The following is a 17,291-nucleotide window of genomic DNA, read 5'->3' as shown; positions in this document are numbered from 1 at the left end:
CAGATTAGTTGGTAGTCGCTGACTGAAAAGGAGTTGCCGGAAGTGTATTAGGTACAATGGATACGTCATTCGAGGAGACTCGGTCATGACAGCGCAACCCCATCCATAGATCCATTCTTTGGTATTTGGTATGATCACCTCCAAGAATGCAATTTAAAGCTATCTATTTATTTTTTCAGGGAGAGGAACTGCGAACCGAAATCTACCACAAACTGCTCTCAGTGGATGTTGAAGACCAAATAGCTGTTTTATCGTAAGTAATACTTTAGATTTATGACTCAATATAATTGTTTAGGGTAGAATTTGCGTCTCTGACTCGGCGTCTGCCAAAGCACGACCTGTGGCTAACGCTGCACGTTAGACTTTCATCAATTGCCATAGTACGGAATCAGACGCTCTCATAGACGCTCACTTCTAAAGGCTACCTTCATCTATAGCTTCTTACCATATTTTTTCTGATCATCTAATCTTTAGCTTCATAATAATTTTTACCATAATTTTTTTGATCATGTAACTAATAGCTTTTTGCCATCATGTTTCCGACTGCCATGACCAACGTCAAAATATTCCTCACTTCCCCAGCTACCTCCGCGACAACCTGAAGATGGTGGACGGGGCCCGGGTGGGTGTGTACGGGCGCGGCTACGGCGGCTGCGCGGCGGCGGCGCTGGCGGCGGACGACGCGCGCAACGTCACGCGCTGCGTCGCCGCCGTCGCGCCGCTCACGGATCTGAGGCATTATAGTGAGTTTTTGTTCTATGAGTACACGCTCAATAACTCTATCTACCGATGACTGGTAGTTACTTTCATACGATTTTGACAGGTTCTAACTTCTATAGTGAGTTGTTATGCCTACAAACTGTTATGATAACAAGAAAGTGTATCAGCGGGATTAAAACTACCGACACAATCAGCTAATCAGCAATCCCATAGCTTATGTGACAAATCTGACGTTAAATAAATGGATCTGGCAGATACTTATTAACGTGGTCTTCTTCTAAGCGTGTCACTAGCTGGACTAGAGTTTGTTAATGCTGTGGTGAAGGGATTAGTCAATCCCATTCATTGACTGCCGAGGGTGCGCCAGCTATACAAAGGTGTAGTGTGGATATCTCACTCCAGGAAGAAACTCACGTACACACTGAGTGTAGTGTGTAAAATGAAGACTGTTATGACCTAGTTGTGTACCTAGAAAAAGCATAACTACCACATCTTAAATTGCCTGAAAATAACGAAGAAGAATGAATTCTAATTCCGTACCCAATTATTTAATAATGTTCTATCGACATCAATGAACTCAATCCATCACCCACAGACTCGTACTTCGGTCTATCGACACCAACACACTGAATCCATCTGCATTTATTACCCCCTCCATCACCCCCCAGATTCGTACTTCACGGAGCGCTACGGCGGCTACGGGTCCAGCTGGGCGGGCACACTGGGCGCGGCGGCGGTGTGGCGGCGCGCCGGCAACCTGCCCCCGCGGCGCCTGCTGCTGGCGCACGCCACGGCCGACCTCACTGCGCCGCCGGACCATGCCCTCGCGCTGGCTAGGGCGCTGATTAAAGCGGGCGCGGTTTATAATCATCAGGTAGGGTGTTTGAGATAAATAAGAGCTTGCCGATAAACTGTATTATGCAATGTTGTGATACAGAAATGAATAATGTCAGCATAGAGCGATAGCAAGTATATTTTGATAGAGTCGGCATGCCGCTTCCTAATGTGAACCGACAAAATTCGAGTATAATCATCGATGCACTTGCAAGCCTCTTGTAAAATGTCTGTTAGTTCCAGGGCTTCTATTCTCCACCTCCACCACACTACATTGAATCATCGCCACACTACATTGCATATCAATCTTCTCCCCGTAAAGGTTTTTTTACCACGTGACCAACGACGTTTCTATGGAGAACCTTTTTTTGCGAATTTCCACACAGGAACAAAGTTGTTCTGAAAGAGCATTGAGCCTCTTTCAGGTTACTTACCTTTGCAACACCCTCTATAAGTATAACATCTGATGCCGACGCGACTAGGTGAGATTCGTCTATTCGGTAAAAATTTTGGTCCTTTCTAAATTATAACTTCCCACCTTCCAGGTGTACCCGGACGAGGGCCACAACTTCGAGCGCTCCAAGCTGCACCTGCACACGACGCTGGAGCAGTTCTTCGACGACTGCTTCGGCCCGGTGGAGCTCGCCGACTGGGAGGTCGGCGGCGTCGGCGGACTGTTCCCGTTCAGGGAGTAGGATGGACACGAGTTTGACATCATCTATAGGATATACAAATATGAGAATTGAAGAACTAGGCCTCTAGTACAAGTTTTGCAATTTATGTGAACGAAAAAGGTTTGGTTTTCTTCTGTCACCTGCATACATTATCTGTCAAAAGTTTCATGATAGTTTCCACTATAAGGGCCACTTTGTATGTGAGAAAACTCAAACTTTTATAGTTTTCAACGAACTATCAAACCTACTACTAGCTACCTACCTAGACGTATTGTAGGCCAAGTGCTGTCAACTCAAGTCGCTAGCGTAATTCGATAGCAATTTGCATGTCATTTTGAACAGCGCCCCGCGCCTCGGTCAGTTACGTTAGAAACTTATACTACGCATATAAATTCCAGTGACTTTCCTATCAAATTCGTATCGACTTAAGTCGACAACACTGATGATCGCACTACTGTACCCATGTCCGGCACTTTACCGATTGCTTGGTATTTCTAGCCCAAGTGCCGACTGCGGAAATATATAAATGGAGGATAATTAATGGACGTATGCCAGAATTAGAAGGATTTTGACTGATTTAGTTAAAGCAAGATGAGAAAGATGTTTTGTTATTGTACTTTGATGTGGCGAAGGGATACTGACTGATGGAAGTTCGAGATATTTATATCGAATATTTCTTGAAATAACTTGTCTGATATGATGTTTTAAATGAGTGGTTTGTCCCTTGGCCATTTGAGCTCGGAGGTTTTGTCTCCGAATAATTTCTGAACTATCTTGTCTCTATAAAATCTTTGCCTTTTTCTTGTTTACGTAGATGACATACTTGTATTTACCATTACCTATCTAACTTATTTACCTACCTGTAACATTCACTAGCGTTCATATACATGATTTAATCATTTATTTATTTATTGTTTTCAACTTCAGCAGACATTTTATAAATTGTGACAATTGTTATTTTTATTTAGTACCCTATTTTTAAAAGAAGGCGATGAATGTTAAATTCTGTCTGTAACTTTCTTCTTAAGGCTTCATGTAAATCTCAGCTTTCATAAGATTAACTAATTCTTGAAAATCTAGTCGTTATCTTTAAGAAATACGTGTTCAGATATTTAAAAGGCAATAGAAGGTAAATTGCCTAAAATCTTAGAAGTGCTAGTTTAACTAGTAATTGGAATATTTTTTCCGATACAAAATTACATTATAACTAATACCTAAGTATTTTAGAAAGAAAGTGAAAGTGTTTGTTTATTTATTAAAGTGTTGTCTTCCTTGTTTTGTCTGGAGTCGAAGGAAATAATTGGTTTTCTGTACATGAAATTAACAGTCGTGGATTGGCTAAGCCTAACATTTTGGACTTCGTTCTAGTCAAGATTACCTAGTCATTGGAATTTGTGTGATTTTTTCGTTTATGGAAATAAAGTTTTAGAATTTGTTTGTAATTAATACGGTTTTTCCATAAATCTGTTATAAAGAAGCGGAGGTAGGTTATTATTAAGCCTAAAATATACATTATTGTAATAGAAACAATAAACTATGAAGACGTTATTACGAAATCTAAATGTATATTTACTAAATGTGTATTTAAACAAATCGTTGAAATAATAATTGGACTATAAGATCTAAGTTATAAAATATAATTTGTTGATCCTATAAATTGTAGGCCTTATCTTTTATGAAAGTTATTTTATATTAAGTAAGTATAGATATCTTACAGTCCATTTATTATAAGATCGGAGCTATTGTAGCTCTGAAATCTTCTTATGATTATTGTAAGGAAAAATATCTATATTTAAGTGTAAAACCCTATCAACTATATTCTCATGGTATATTTCTATGTCGCTTTCTAGATCTACGGAACCTTAGCTTTAAAAGATATCCTCACTTTTAGAAGTAGTTAATACATTTTTCTTTTACTTTAAAATAAAAAATACATAAAAAAATATATTTTTGAAACTAAACACAAACTGATTGGTGAAGAAGTAGTTTTTAATATCAACCTGGGTTATTATTACATGAAAGATGATAACTTTGGCATGGCTTTGGTTCCTATCTGGTTCTTTTACTATTATCTCCCTGTCTGCCCTACTCAAACTGTCTTACAAGCATTCCAATGTATTTTATTTTTAGTATCTTAACTCAATGCCGTCTAAGTAATACAAACTGTTCAACCCTTTAAAAACACAAAACTTTAAATGTTTGAAATAAAACCGGTAAATAGTCGTTAATAAAAAAGAATTAAAGATGATAGTTGTGTATAAAAGTCAATGGTAACTGTGTTTCGACGATAAATGCTCAGTGTTTAAAAAATACATGAAATATTTATGTTAAATGTTGTTTTATAGAAAAATAAAAGTTGTTCCCTAATTTGTATTCTTTTAAATGCCACCTTAACTACCCCACCACCACCAAAACCACCATTACAGTCCCATCTATTTCTGTAATAAGAACAAAACATGCTTACGTGTTCGATTTCAATAACATTTATTTATCTTACATATACATAATGCTTATATAAATTACATTTGTCTACTCTACCGCCCGTGTGCAGCCAGATGTGAGGATAGCACCAACAGCTATCTGGAAAGAGAAGAAACAAGAGTCTATTAAGAGTTGGAAATATGAGTTAAGAATATAAAGTTAACATAGTTGTTAACTCACAAAGTTTATTCGAGAAGATCGTTTTTAAAGCATTACATGAATACAGTTTTTCACGTCTTCATGCAATTTTTACAGCAGCCAAGTGCATTTTCTGCGTCGCTATAATCATACCCTAATGGGATAGGCTAGATTTCTGGCAGGACTACAGAGATAACCTATTAAAATATTCATAGCACTCCTATTGAATAGGCTTGTAAAACTTCTAAAAATCTATGTAAAAGCATTAAATCTGTAACATATCGCAAACAAGACAAAACCTCCCACATCCTAAACAAGATGGTAGCACAAAAAAATCCTACATCGCGGAAGAGAATTCCCCCAGCTTCCACTTACCTTAGTTTACTTCCAGCGGTTGTTCTCGTAGTCCCACTTGGAGGCGAGTCCGTCCACGGGGTTGACCTTGAGGTCCAGCATGCGCTTGAGTTGAGCCTTCTGGTGCTCGTCGTCGAAGGTCTCAGGCAGTGGGGAGTACACTGGAAAAAGGAAAAAAATAATAATATTTTATTGGTGCTAAAGAGTTGGTGCACTGCTGGGGCACAGGTCTCCTTACAATAGGAAGGGTTTTAGGCCTAGTCTACCAGGCTAGCCTAGTGCGGGTTGGTTGTACCAAAAAAAAATGCATTGTTTATTGGGGAGCAATATGGATTGTTTAGTAGGTTTTCTTCTTAAGGGTCAATAAGGCATCCACCATAAAAAAAAGTATGTTAGCTAGAAACAACGTCACTGTAACACTGCAGGGTTTTGAAGAACTGGTGGGTTGGTAAGCAAATTATCGTAATTATAAATGATAGTAGGACTCATATCAGACTGAGTTTTTTAGTTAAATCAACCTAGCTGCTATACACTACAGGCAGGCGACTGCGCAGGATAGAGCTCAAACTCACAGTCGCTGAGGCAGCGAAATAAGTAAGTAAGTAATCTGTTTGGTCATGGATATCCCAAGCCACTATCGACCCACCTAATGTCGGGCCACGTAACCCGTTTTCTAAACGACTTGGTCATAAACTACAGGCACTATACCTTCAGTCAGACGCTAATGTCGGGCCAGTTATCCTAACTAATATTATAAATGCTAAAGTAACTGTGTCTGTCTGTTACTCTTTCACGACAAAACTACTAAACGGATTTGAATGAAATTTGGTATACATATGGTCTAGACCCTGAGAAAGAACATATGATATTTTTATCCCGGAATCCCCACGGGAAAACTTTTTAAGGCCAAGTGAAGCTCGCGGGATCAGCTATTATTAAATGCAAAGGATCTTACCGAAGATCTTCATGGCGAAGTAGATCCAGACGGACAGAGAGGCGAGGGTCAGCGCCCAGCCCGTCACGCCCTTCCACTCGCCAGTGGGAGCCTGGAATTAATACGGAGCATTTATTAAGAATATCTATACTCATCATAATATTTGATGTTTAGTTTAGGCCGGGGTCTCCTATTTACGCCGAAGGGCGCGTCCAGCGTCACGCCGTAGGCCGCGTCACAATGCTCACTATAGAAATGTACTGATGCGGTCTCCCTCACACGCCGACGTTGGCGCGTAGATGTAGTGAGCATCGTGACGCGGCCTACGGCGGTGACACTTGACGCGACCTACGGAGTAAATAGGAGACCCCGGCCTTAGACATACCACCTATAGATTGATGTTAAACTGAATTTTGAAACATGAAACCTATATGTACAGTCAGCTGCATAAATGACGGTTCCTCAGTTTGTCAAGGTACAGAAGTGTATAACAACTTATGCAGCTGACCGTACATGATATTGCAGCTGCCAGACGCCAGGCCATTTTATAATATTTTTAGCTCAGAAAATAATGACAGTTACAACAGATGCAGTATATTGAGAGCTAAAAAATAAATAAACATTGTAAAATATTCTGGCACCGGATGAGATGAGGGGTTTTTAATAAGCCATTCCTTAAGATTATACTTCACCTGCCAAGCATGATGAATATAACCCTCCAGTCCCAGACCCTCAATCCTGCAGTCTTGTTTGAACCAACTTTAGGGTTGGTGACCGTAGTGAAAGGATTGGCCAGTCAGATCTGCTGGCTGCCCAGGGTGAGCCGGACATATATTTATATGGAATAGTTGTTACGTCACTCAGGACTCAGGAGGTTCCTTCAGTGGTCCTTTTTACTTAAAAGTAAATAAACATGACGACCAAATGGCGTAGTGGCTAGTGAGCCTGACTACTGAGCCGAAGGTCCCGGGTTCGATTCCCGGCTGGGGCAGATATTTGTTTAAACACAGATATTTGTTCTCGGGTCTTGGATGTGCCCGTAAAATGGCAATAGGCCCGCCCCCTATTACATTGGGACTAACATAAACACTGGCGAAAAGTGGGTGCAGCAATGCACCTCTGCCTACCCAGCAAGGGAGTACATTAGTACAAGGTACGAGTGTTTATATTATTATTATATTATATATTATTATTTATTAAGAATCTCTCAATTTTTGTGTATACTCATAGTCATAAAATGTTTAGTTCATATAATAGAAGCTAATCCACCTGTCATATAGCCCCAATCCTGCAGTCTTATTTTTATTGTATTGTTAAAAATGCTACAGGCTGACTAGGATTGGCCACCGATATGAAAGTATTGGCTAGTTAGATTAGCGTTAGTCGCTGATTGTCCAGGGTGCGCCGGGCGCATATAATGAACAGCTACCATACCACGAATGACATAATTATCAATCCTTGAGCAGGTAAGTTAGCCGCGTATCGGGTATACCCTTTTATTACACTTCAATGGAGTGTTCACAATTTGCTAGTTTTGGGCTCATTCTACTTGCAGCGCTACACATGACGAATATCTTAGTTCAGCTAACTTAGTCGTCGGCAAACTCCTTGCCGTCTTTACACGCAGCCTGCACCTATTTATTATGTGAGTAAATAAACACTGTACCCACCTGGAACTCTGCGAAGGTCTGGCAGAAGGAGGCGCGGTACAGCGCCTTCTTCTCCTCCATGGTGAGCTTGCGCCAGTCGCCCTTCTCCTTCTCACGGAGCATCTGTAGAGGTCGTCAAGTGTTACAGATGAGTTGAAAATTCAAATCATTTATTTCAGACTAAAAGCCCATAAATTAATAATCTTCATACAAGCACGATAAATATTTTCAATAAAATTAAAACGAAATAACATAGCAATTTAAAAAGGAAATGTGTTCCTTTGATAGTTAGACATTCTGTATGTGTACATAACATGACCGAGTTGCAAAATTTCTAACACATAAAAGATGTAGAAAAATTGTATGCATTACAAATATGAAATTGGTAATTTTAATGTTTGTAAATATTATTTTTGTAGACTGTATTTTCTGAAAGTGTTAGCCATCCTTGAGAAAAAAAAATTACTATAAAAAAAATTCACAACTTTACGATGACAAAATGTACAGGCAGTACACACTGATTTATATCATCTGTATTTTATATCATCTGAAGGGTACTGTGTTTACTGGATGTAGTATCCAAACATGTTACCTTAATGTCAGGGGTCTCAGGCTGGAACCGGACGGCCGGCATGGGGTAGTCGGGGCGGTCCACGTAGTTGGGCTGCCCGTTGAAGCCGTAGCACACCCACTCACGCTTGCCCACCTGAGGGAAATGTGTTACATCATTGACAACTGGGTAGTGTAGTGGTTAGTGACCCTGACTGCTATGCTGAAGGTCCTCAGATCAATTCCCGGCTGGACAGATCTTTGTTTTTAAGACAAATACTTGTTCTCGAGTCTTGGATATTGAATGTGTGTATTGTTTGTGTCATGTGACTATGAATATTGTTGACCTTCCACTTTCATGTCTTTTATTTCTTGTTCCTGGTTTTGCTATGGGAATATGGATGGCTTGTGAGTCAGAAGGCAGAAATAACAGTTCTTCATGCATCTATTGGTTCTCGGCTAGCTAGCATGATGGAATCTGACTGGGAAAGATATGTACCTATGTATTTGTAGTGAGTGTATTGACATTATGGGATAGATAAGTATGAGACAGTAATAGTGAATGTGGGTAGATTGAATATCTTCAGACTGGACCTTACATGAGTCAAATAAAGTTTTCACTCCCTTTTGTTTTAGTGTACTATACCACTTTGTGGCGCACCAAGTGTGGTGGCGCTCCTTGGGAGAGGCCTATGTCCAGCAGTGGATGATTATTGGCTGGTGATGATGATACCACTTTGGCAACACCATGTATAAGCTAGTCATACCTTGGCGAGGTCTGTGTTGACGCTGCTGGCGCGGGTGCCGGCCGGGACGCGGATGGCGTTGATCAACGCACGACGCATCAGAAGGTTCGCCATTTTGCTGTAAAAAGGAATATTTTTTTTGAGAAACCGATCGTGTAGACTAACCCCCTTATTCATAGAAAAGTTACAATTCGTTTTAACTAATAAACTGTTTTGTCCCTCTCTGTCAAAGAACAAATTGTTCTTTGTCGGAGAGGGACAAAACAGTTTATTAGTTAAAACGTTCTGTAACTTCCCTATGAATAAGGGGGAAAAAATATTAATATTTAAGTCTATCGCTAACATGTCACTTAACTCCTTCTATGATTAACTATCCTATACTTATGTGTGAATGTTAAGTTTCTCACAATGACATAACTATTTAGTTTTTTTATTATGTTTAGCTATTTTATAGAGGAAATGGATTTTCAATTTTGATTAGACTCTGTATGTAATCATGAAGACAGTGGATTTGATCCACTAAGGTCCTTCTCTTAGAATTGAGAATCAAACACTAGTGTAAAGTATATCTATCGGTTCCTTGGTTATCAAATTTGTCTATCTCTGGGCATAGGTGTTATGAAAATGAGAGGTTATGTCTGTAATCAATACGAGTTACATAATGCAAAATATTCATAAATCAACGCTAAGTTAGGCACTTAATGAAAAAAAATAATGCACACTACATTTAATTTAGTTATTCGATATAAAAACAAGTAAAACTACGTGTAATTATTCGAAATTATTTAATTTAAAAATCGAATGTCTACGACGAAAGTTGATTCATCGTTGTTTCTGGACATTTTAGACTACTTGAAAAGCATGATTGATGATAAATAAGCAATAAATTATCATAACTACAGATTATTGGGCCATTTTACCTCAAAAATATGGAATTTTCACGTGAACTTTATCTTCACCACTTCACCACCATGAAAGAAAAACTGACTACAGCGCCACCAATCGAGATAATTGTGAACCATGATCTGTCAAAATAACAGGAACACGTTTCATTACACGCAAAACAAACTAGAAAATAAAATATTATAAGTAAGTACTTACAATCATTTACCTGAGCCTGTGAGCCTAGACCTGAGTTATAGACCCATCCCAAGGGGATTTTCACTGTATTTACTTGTATTCCCTTCGTCGAAATGTAGGTGACGCATGCTACGACGACGGCTGACTGGTGTAGTGGTACGTGACCCTGACTGCTATGCCGAAGGTCTCGGGTTCGACTCCCGGCTGGGGCAGATATTTGTTTAAAGACAGATAAATAATAATAATAATAATAACGACCCCACCCACCCGATGCCAGGGAGAACCCCTGTTCCTCATCTCTGGCTTGCCTTTATTGGTTGTCCAGAGTGAACACTGACGAGGAACAGGATCTCCCACCTCTTGCTTGCCTTCATTGGCTGGCTTGAGTGGTGTACCGCTAGAGCATTTTGCTCGGAGGAAGGAAGTATATCCAGTAAGTGCTTGTAGGGGTCTTGACCGGTATCCGCGATTGCTCTGAGAGCCTTGGTATACCTCTCCATCCTCAGCACCTCATGCCATGTTGCCCCCTTGTTGCTACGTCACTGTAATGTGCTAGCGACTGTTTTGGGGGGCCCATTTAATGTGTGTGCGAGTCACCCCCTGCCTTTTTATCCGTATGTGAAACATATAGGTCCAGGCAGGGGCCATAGTCCTTCCATAGTCCCAGATACCCAGTCCATTTAGCACCCCATTCCATAACCCTGTATTAGTTTTCTCCATATCCTACAGTAGTCCTGCACTAACCGGGGATTTTCCTTGGGTTTACTTCTATAGTTTACACAGGGAAAATCGTCGGTTAGTGTCACATTTCATATAGATTAATGTTGTCAAACGGGCCTCTACATGTTGGCTTCGGCCCCATGCAAGCCTTCCAAATGCCCGGGACCCCATGGTCCCGAGACGGTAACGACACAACATAATAATAATAAAAAATCTTTATTACGCAAAAGTTACATATCCTAACTATCCTAACTTCCTAACTAATATTATAAATGCGAAAGTAACTGTGTCTGTCTGTCTGTCTGTCTGTCTGTTACGCTTTCACGCCAAAACTACTGAACGGATTTGAATGAAATTTGGTATACATATGGTCTAGACCGTGAGAAAGAACATAGGCTACTTTTTATCCCGGAATTGCCACGGGAAAACTTTTTAGGGCGAAGCGAAGCTCGCGGGAACAGCTATTTACTATATATTATACAAGGTATTATACTTAAACTATATCTATGCACACGTCAGCCCCCTACTCTTGAAAGGCAATGTATTGCGCCTGTCTTGCGTTGTCAACATTTAAAAAATCATAACTTCTCTTCAAAAGCGTTTTTACAAAGACTAAACATACTTATATGTATAATCAGCTAGGTAATGCCTATTTTAAGAACCTAGAAACAAGAATATAATGCATACAATTTAGAAGTTATTTTACAAAAACGCCAATAAAGTATTTTTCGGCCAAAATCTGAAATAAATTCTTCATTCTGGTTACTTGGTTCTTAGTGTTAGGTTCTAAAAAAAGGCTTTATCTTGATGAACATTTATGTATTTTTAATTTTTGTAAAATCGAATTTTGAATAGAAGTAATTTTTTTAATGTTGACAACGCAAGACAGACGCAATACCTACATTGCCTTTCAAGAGTAGGGGGGCTAATTGAACATTAATCACAAGGAGCAGGGGTACCCAAACAAGGCTCAGCCCGTATCTTGGGGTACCAAAAATGACTTGACTAAAGTGAATTTATATTAGTAAAACATAAACAGTGTATGTCACACAAGACAGAAATAAAATTTCAAAACAAAACCAACCAAACATAAAATTATCTTAAACAGTCTTCTTGTTATACGTAACTAGGTAAGTATAGAAATAAAATCTTAAATAAAATCTTTAAAAGTAGATAGTTGTACCTACTCGGATCTTTTTTGTTGATATTTATATATTACTAGCTGTTCCCGCGCGCTTCGCTTCGCCTTAAAAAGTTTTCCCGTGGGAATTCCGGGATAAAAGTAGCCTATGTTCTTTCCCAGGGTCTAGACTCTAGACCGTATGTATACCAAATTTCATTCAAATCCGTTCAGTCGTTTTGGCGTGAAAGAGTAACAGACAGACAGACAGACAGACAGACAGACAGACAGACACAGTTACTTTCGCATTTATAATATAAGTAAGGATTTAGTATCTATCTATGTATATATATGTGTAGATATATTAGCTGTCCGACACCCATAACACAAGTTCTACCTAGCTTGGGGTCGTGTGTGAGATATCCCCACATATATTTCTTTCTTTCTATTTTCTACGTTCTTGTTCGTAAGTGGAAGAAAGTAGCTAGTACCTACATACTTAACTACTAACACCATAGGTATATAAGTACCACACTTCACAACAATAGTTTTCAGTTCTGTTGAGCAATATAGTGTTAAAAAATCATAAAAAACAATAACTTATAACTACCTACCTGCAATAAAGTTGGTACAGTAATAAATAATAGCCATTTGAAAAGAAATCGATTTATTGTTGCTACATAGTTCGTGTTAAGATTTGTTAAATTCTAATGTAAAAGTTTTTAAAAATACTAAAATAATCTAAATATTTCTTTATAACTATCTTCATGTTTGTGAACACAATCTTGTTGACCATTTTGTTCTTCAACATCCGATCCTCTGGTGCCGTGGACGCCATTCCGTCAGTCCCTGACAACGACTTACAGGCAACTGAGGCTGTGGTCAGAGTCATCACCAACAGGCTCTTCAAACTACTCAACTTAGACCCCTCGGCCAGAGTAAAGTTCGACCATTTCACTGCACTCCACGACGACCTGGCTCCGCTGACTGTGCGCGACCACAACGTTCTGAATGATATAGTCGAACTAACGAGGGTCGATATCAGCAGCGATAATGCCACCATTTTTACGACTGAAATGTTTCAAGATAATAAAGAATTAGAACCAGAATTCAAAGCAGATGAAGTAAACAATGAAACTGATGTAGCTCAGAATTATATTGATACCTTAAAGGATGTAAGAAATGAAGTGATGCTGTTGATGCAACAAGATTCCACGAAGAACTTGAAAGGACCCTCGGAAAATGATACAGTCGACCAAGATCTTTTAATTAGTGATATATTGTTGAGAGACTCAGATGCTGAGGATAAAATAAAAGGAGATGGCGATTTTTGGCGTAAGTTTTGAGAGTTAAAAAATCTAACATAGGTACCTAGACTACCTAGACATTTATCAAAATTGTCTAATAATTTTTTGATGGTATATTTCAGGGACAAGCAGCCGTCGCATATACAAAGGCACAACGAGTAACATAAAGAAATACCCTTTCATGGCGAGCATTAGCGTGTTTGACAAGTTCCAATGTGCTGGCAGCATCATCAAGTCAGATCTGATCATCACTGCTGCCTCCTGTTTGCAATTGTGAGACGATCAACATTTACTTATTATGTTTCTAACCATTTTGTTTTTTATTTACTTCATCATGACTTCCAAAATAAAATTTTCCAGAGCACACAACAACCGTTTCTATCGTGAGAATCCGAAATTCGTCTCAGCCAGAATCGGCAGCAGTTTCTACATGGGGGGTGGTGAAGTGATACCTGTCATTAAAGTGTACTTCCCCCCTACCTACGAGCCGCAGAGCTTGCGGGACAACCTGGCCATCATGAGGCTGCAGTATCATATACAGTTCAAGAAGAAACATGCCAGAGTTAAGAAAATTGATTTTGATAGAAAGGCACATCCGTTGCCAACGAATACTGACGGTATAACTATTGTTGGCTGGGGAGCTAAAACTGTGAGTATTTGCGATATAAATGGGTAGGTAACTTACCTATAAAACCTAGCTATATACATGTAAGTATGCAATGATGATTATTAAGAAGTTAAAGCCCTTAGCCTTCGTGTTTATGGGGATATTTCGTTACAGCGTTCAAATATGATGCAAGATCCGTTAAAGAATAAAATATCGTATGCAGTTTTAGATTTTTACGACTTGCGAGAATGCCAACAAATGTATTCCAAGTAAGAAAACTCTGTGTCATAAAATACTTTAAATATCTACAACTTATTTTTTTATCAAATGATTTAAATACTTAACAACATTTTCAGAAAATACGTAACCAATAAACACTTCTGCGCAGGATTCATCACCTCAGGCTCCGGAGCATGCAACGTAAGTACACCTACCTACATTCTGTTAAGTTATTAAAACAAACAAACAAACCAACACTTACACCCTGTACTAATGTACTCCCTTGCGGGGTAGACAGAAGTGCATTGCTGCACCCACTGTTCGCCAGTGTTATGTTAGCCCCACAGTGTAATATGGGGCGGGCCTATTGCCATTTTACGGGCACATCCAAGACCCGAGAACAAATTATCTGTGTTTAAACAAATATCTGCCCCAGCCGGGAATCGAACCCGGGACCTTCGGCTCAGTAGTCAGGGTCACAAACCACAACGCAATTCGGTCGCCAAAGTTATTACTTTTAAAGAATACGAGTCATCCGCAGCGCTTATTGACTGGTCAGGATCTGTTGACTCTCGCTTGGTGTCTGTTTCAGCATGATGTTGGAGGCCCAGGAATTGTTGATGGAATATTAACTGGTATAATCAGCTTCGGTTCATCACCATGTGGAGACCAAAATGCCCCCACAGTGTTCGTCAAGTTGGGATACTACGCTACTTGGATTGACGACATTTTGTCAATTGTGGGTTTTTCAAAGTTACCTTTGCAGACCGTATTGTTATTAAGTTCAATCCAGGGTCTTTTAACTGAATGTTTTGTATTTGTTTATAGAAAGTTGTGTCATCTTATGTTTCTACGACGGTGCCAACTACACCACGGATAGTTGAGTCATCCACGACTGAGAAAGAAGAAATGATGATGCCTGTGGAAGCGGAGGCCAGCCGGGAACCGTTATTTGATCGTGTCAAACTTAATGAGGATAAACCTACTATAATTATACCATTGAAAAAGGAACCGTTATATCCTACTGAAATTATGAAATTGTCTAATAAACCATTATTAGATCCTTACAGTGAGCATAATCCAAAGCTGAAACTTACTAAAATTATGAAATTGCGAGATACATTTGTAGACAGAATAAATTATGATAAGCTGGAGGTAACCAAAGAAAAAAAAGCTAAAAAAATTGTTCCACAACGAGATGAACTGTTTAAACAGTATCTTAAAAAAGTATTTGGCAGTGAAGAAGACATTTCTGGATTCATGGGTCCGGGTATGAAACAGAGTCACTTGTATAAGACATTTTTGAAAGACATTGACACTTTTTTGCCTAATGTACAGGAACATTTTACGGACAAAAAGAGTGAAGAAAGTGTAGAAGTGAAGAATAGTTTAGAAAGCATATCCAATACCAATGTGACAGTAAAAGGTTCTCTTCAAAGCATTGAAGATAGTGGTAGTGCTAATAGCATCGAGATAGAAATTCCAACCACTAAAACAGATTTTGATGCTACTACGCTTGAAGCTAAAAGTGACAAATCAGAACAAAATATTGGTGAAGAGCAATCAGAGAAAGAAAACAAAAGCGAAAAAAAGAAAATGCTTGTGGATTATGAAAGTGAAAATAATGAACCTGAAGACGAAGATGTAAGTGATAATAATGACCTAAAACAAGAAAGTATATCTAAAGATAATAATAATAACCATGGCCTGAAAGTTTCTTCTAAAGAATCAGATATGGGGGTTAACTTAGCTAAAGAAAATCCAACCATACGAGATGAATCAGATAGCAGAGAAAGTTCTATAATTTCATGGAAAGAAGAGAAAATAAAAAATCATTCAGAACAAACTCAAAGTTCAGAAAAATCTATCAGAACAGAAACTAAAATTAATCCATCTTCAAATATTAAAACTGAACCAGATGAAGAAAAAACGAACCCCATTGAATTGAGAGATATGGAACGTATTATACTAGAACAACAGAAAGCATTCAAGGCTCTTGGGGTCTTAGAAAGGCATTTAAATAGTGCAGACGAAACATCCAGAGAAATCAAAGCAGCAAAGAGTTTTGCCGATAGGCAAATAAAATTAGCTGAAAAACAAGTTGCGGCTGAGAAAAAATCTAAGTTACTTGACGATGAGGACTGAAAATAATTGAACAGGTTAATCATTATTTGCAGTGACTTTTATGAATAAATATTGAAATAAACATTAAAAAAACTACTTAGGTAGGTATTTCTAATTTAAAAAACATACACACACTTTTGAGTAATCGTAATACAGAGGTTTCAATTAAATCGGTTAGTCAGTATATATGAGCTAGCTAATGCCACGGTGCTTACATGTGTACGGAATTTCTCTACTTGTTACTTTGTTAGAGAATGTTGATTTACTTACTTCCTAATATGAGGACATGGCGTGTATAATACCTAATGCAGGTAAGTAACTAGCTTATGTATGTAGAGTCAACATTGAAATGTTTTATTATACTTTACATTTATTGAAGGAGTTAGGTTAGTATAATTATATAAAAGTGATCATGTTAGCAATCCCCTACAAAAGATGATACGGCAGCTTAACTCTTAGTTATCAACTAATAAATATGTGGGCATAACTTAAACCTTAGGTCCTCGGGTCGATCCTACGCGTTTTCTGGCCGAAGACAATACGTAACGAAGATCTGTGGAAGCTGTGCCGACAATCTCCCATCGCGATCGGCAAGGAAATTTCGAAACGAAAGTGGTGATGGATTGGGCACACTATAGTGCAGAAACGTGGACACTGATTTAAAGTCACTCAGCGTGCTATGAAGTGAGCTATGCTTGGGGTTTTTTCTGATGGATCGTATCAGAAATGATGTTATCCGTCAGAGGACTAAGGTTACCGACATAGCTGTCAAAATATGCAAGCTGAAGTTGCAGTGGGCTGGTCATGTCTGACCAGTAGAAGAAACAATAACCGTTGGTGTAGACGAGTTCTCGAGTGGAGACCACGAACAGGCAAAAGCAGCGTGGGACGCCCTCCTGCCCGCTGGACTGTGGACCTTAGGCGGGTAGCCATTAGTGGTTGGATGAGGAAGGCCGAGAACCGAGTGTTGTAGCGCTCCTTGGGAGAGGCCTATGTCCAGCAGTGGATGATTATTGATTCAGCCAACAAAAACAA

The 17,291-nt window shown here is 39.0% G+C and overlaps 3 protein-coding genes across 4 annotated transcripts in view; 2 read left to right on the top strand and 1 right to left on the bottom strand.

The window, feature by feature from the left end:
• Positions 1–2,268, top strand: part of LOC105391488 (inactive dipeptidyl peptidase 10) — a 134,949-nt gene extending 132,681 nt beyond the window's left edge. Inside the window, exons 19-22 of the mRNA XM_048628367.1 lie at positions 180–253; positions 583–743; positions 1,389–1,594; positions 2,100–2,268. Of these exons, the coding sequence (XP_048484324.1) occupies positions 180–253; positions 583–743; positions 1,389–1,594; positions 2,100–2,249 (591 nt within the window). The 3' untranslated portion in view covers positions 2,250–2,268. The remainder of the gene's footprint in view (positions 1–179; positions 254–582; positions 744–1,388; positions 1,595–2,099) is intronic.
• A 2,427-nt stretch (positions 2,269–4,695) lies between these two features.
• Positions 4,696–10,131, bottom strand: LOC105391475. 2 transcript variants are annotated; one of them, XM_048628320.1, is made up of 7 exons: positions 10,000–10,131; positions 9,101–9,197; positions 8,377–8,490; positions 7,806–7,907; positions 6,157–6,247; positions 5,222–5,362; positions 4,696–4,811 (listed from the first exon to the last, which is right to left on the bottom strand). In XM_048628320.1, the coding sequence occupies exons 2-6, from the start codon at positions 9,191–9,193 to the stop codon at positions 5,229–5,231; spliced, it is 534 nt and encodes a 177-aa protein (XP_048484277.1). In that variant the 5' UTR covers positions 9,194–9,197; positions 10,000–10,131; the 3' UTR covers positions 4,696–4,811; positions 5,222–5,228. The 2 variants fall into 2 exon arrangements, with proteins under 2 accessions (XP_048484277.1, XP_048484278.1); XM_048628321.1 differs by having other exon boundaries at positions 4,696–4,808; positions 5,223–5,362.
• A 2,381-nt stretch (positions 10,132–12,512) lies between these two features.
• Positions 12,513–16,352, top strand: LOC105390864. The gene is made up of 7 exons (XM_011562228.3): positions 12,513–13,334; positions 13,429–13,579; positions 13,667–13,955; positions 14,088–14,182; positions 14,270–14,333; positions 14,725–14,871; positions 14,961–16,352. Exons 1-7 carry the CDS (start codon positions 12,767–12,769, stop codon positions 16,275–16,277), a joined length of 2,631 nt encoding a protein of 876 aa, XP_011560530.2. The 5' UTR covers positions 12,513–12,766; the 3' UTR covers positions 16,278–16,352.
• The last annotated feature ends 939 nt before the right edge of the window (positions 16,353–17,291 follow it).

The sequence above is a fragment of the Plutella xylostella genome, chromosome 20 (genome assembly GCF_932276165.1).
Source record: "Plutella xylostella chromosome 20, ilPluXylo3.1, whole genome shotgun sequence".
Taxonomy (NCBI): Eukaryota; Metazoa; Arthropoda; class Insecta; order Lepidoptera; family Plutellidae; genus Plutella; species Plutella xylostella.
The sequence above is the reverse complement of the archived record's forward strand: the minus strand, read 5'-3'. Positions and strand labels throughout refer to the sequence as shown.

Bases quoted from the DNA above. Each gene is read 5' to 3' on its own strand.
- LOC105391475 (XM_048628320.1), bottom strand. From the start codon at position 9,193: ATGGCGAACCTTCTGATGCGTCGTGCGTTGATCAACGCCATCCGCGTC. The intron at 8,491-9,100 runs GTATGACTAGCT...CATTTCCCTCAG, and splicing joins TCAACACAGACCTCGCCAAG to GTGGGCAAGCGTGAGTGGGT. The intron at 5,363-6,156 runs GTAAGATCCTTT...TCCTTTTTCCAG, and splicing joins CTTCGCCATGAAGATCTTCG to TGTACTCCCCACTGCCTGAG.
- LOC105390864 (XM_011562228.3), top strand. From the start codon at position 12,767: ATGTTTGTGAACACAATCTTGTTGACCATTTTGTTCTTCAACATCCGA. The intron at 13,580-13,666 runs GTGAGACGATCA...AAAATTTTCCAG, and splicing joins GCTGCCTCCTGTTTGCAATT to AGCACACAACAACCGTTTCT. The intron at 14,872-14,960 runs GTGGGTTTTTCA...ATTTGTTTATAG, and splicing joins TTGACGACATTTTGTCAATT to AAAGTTGTGTCATCTTATGT.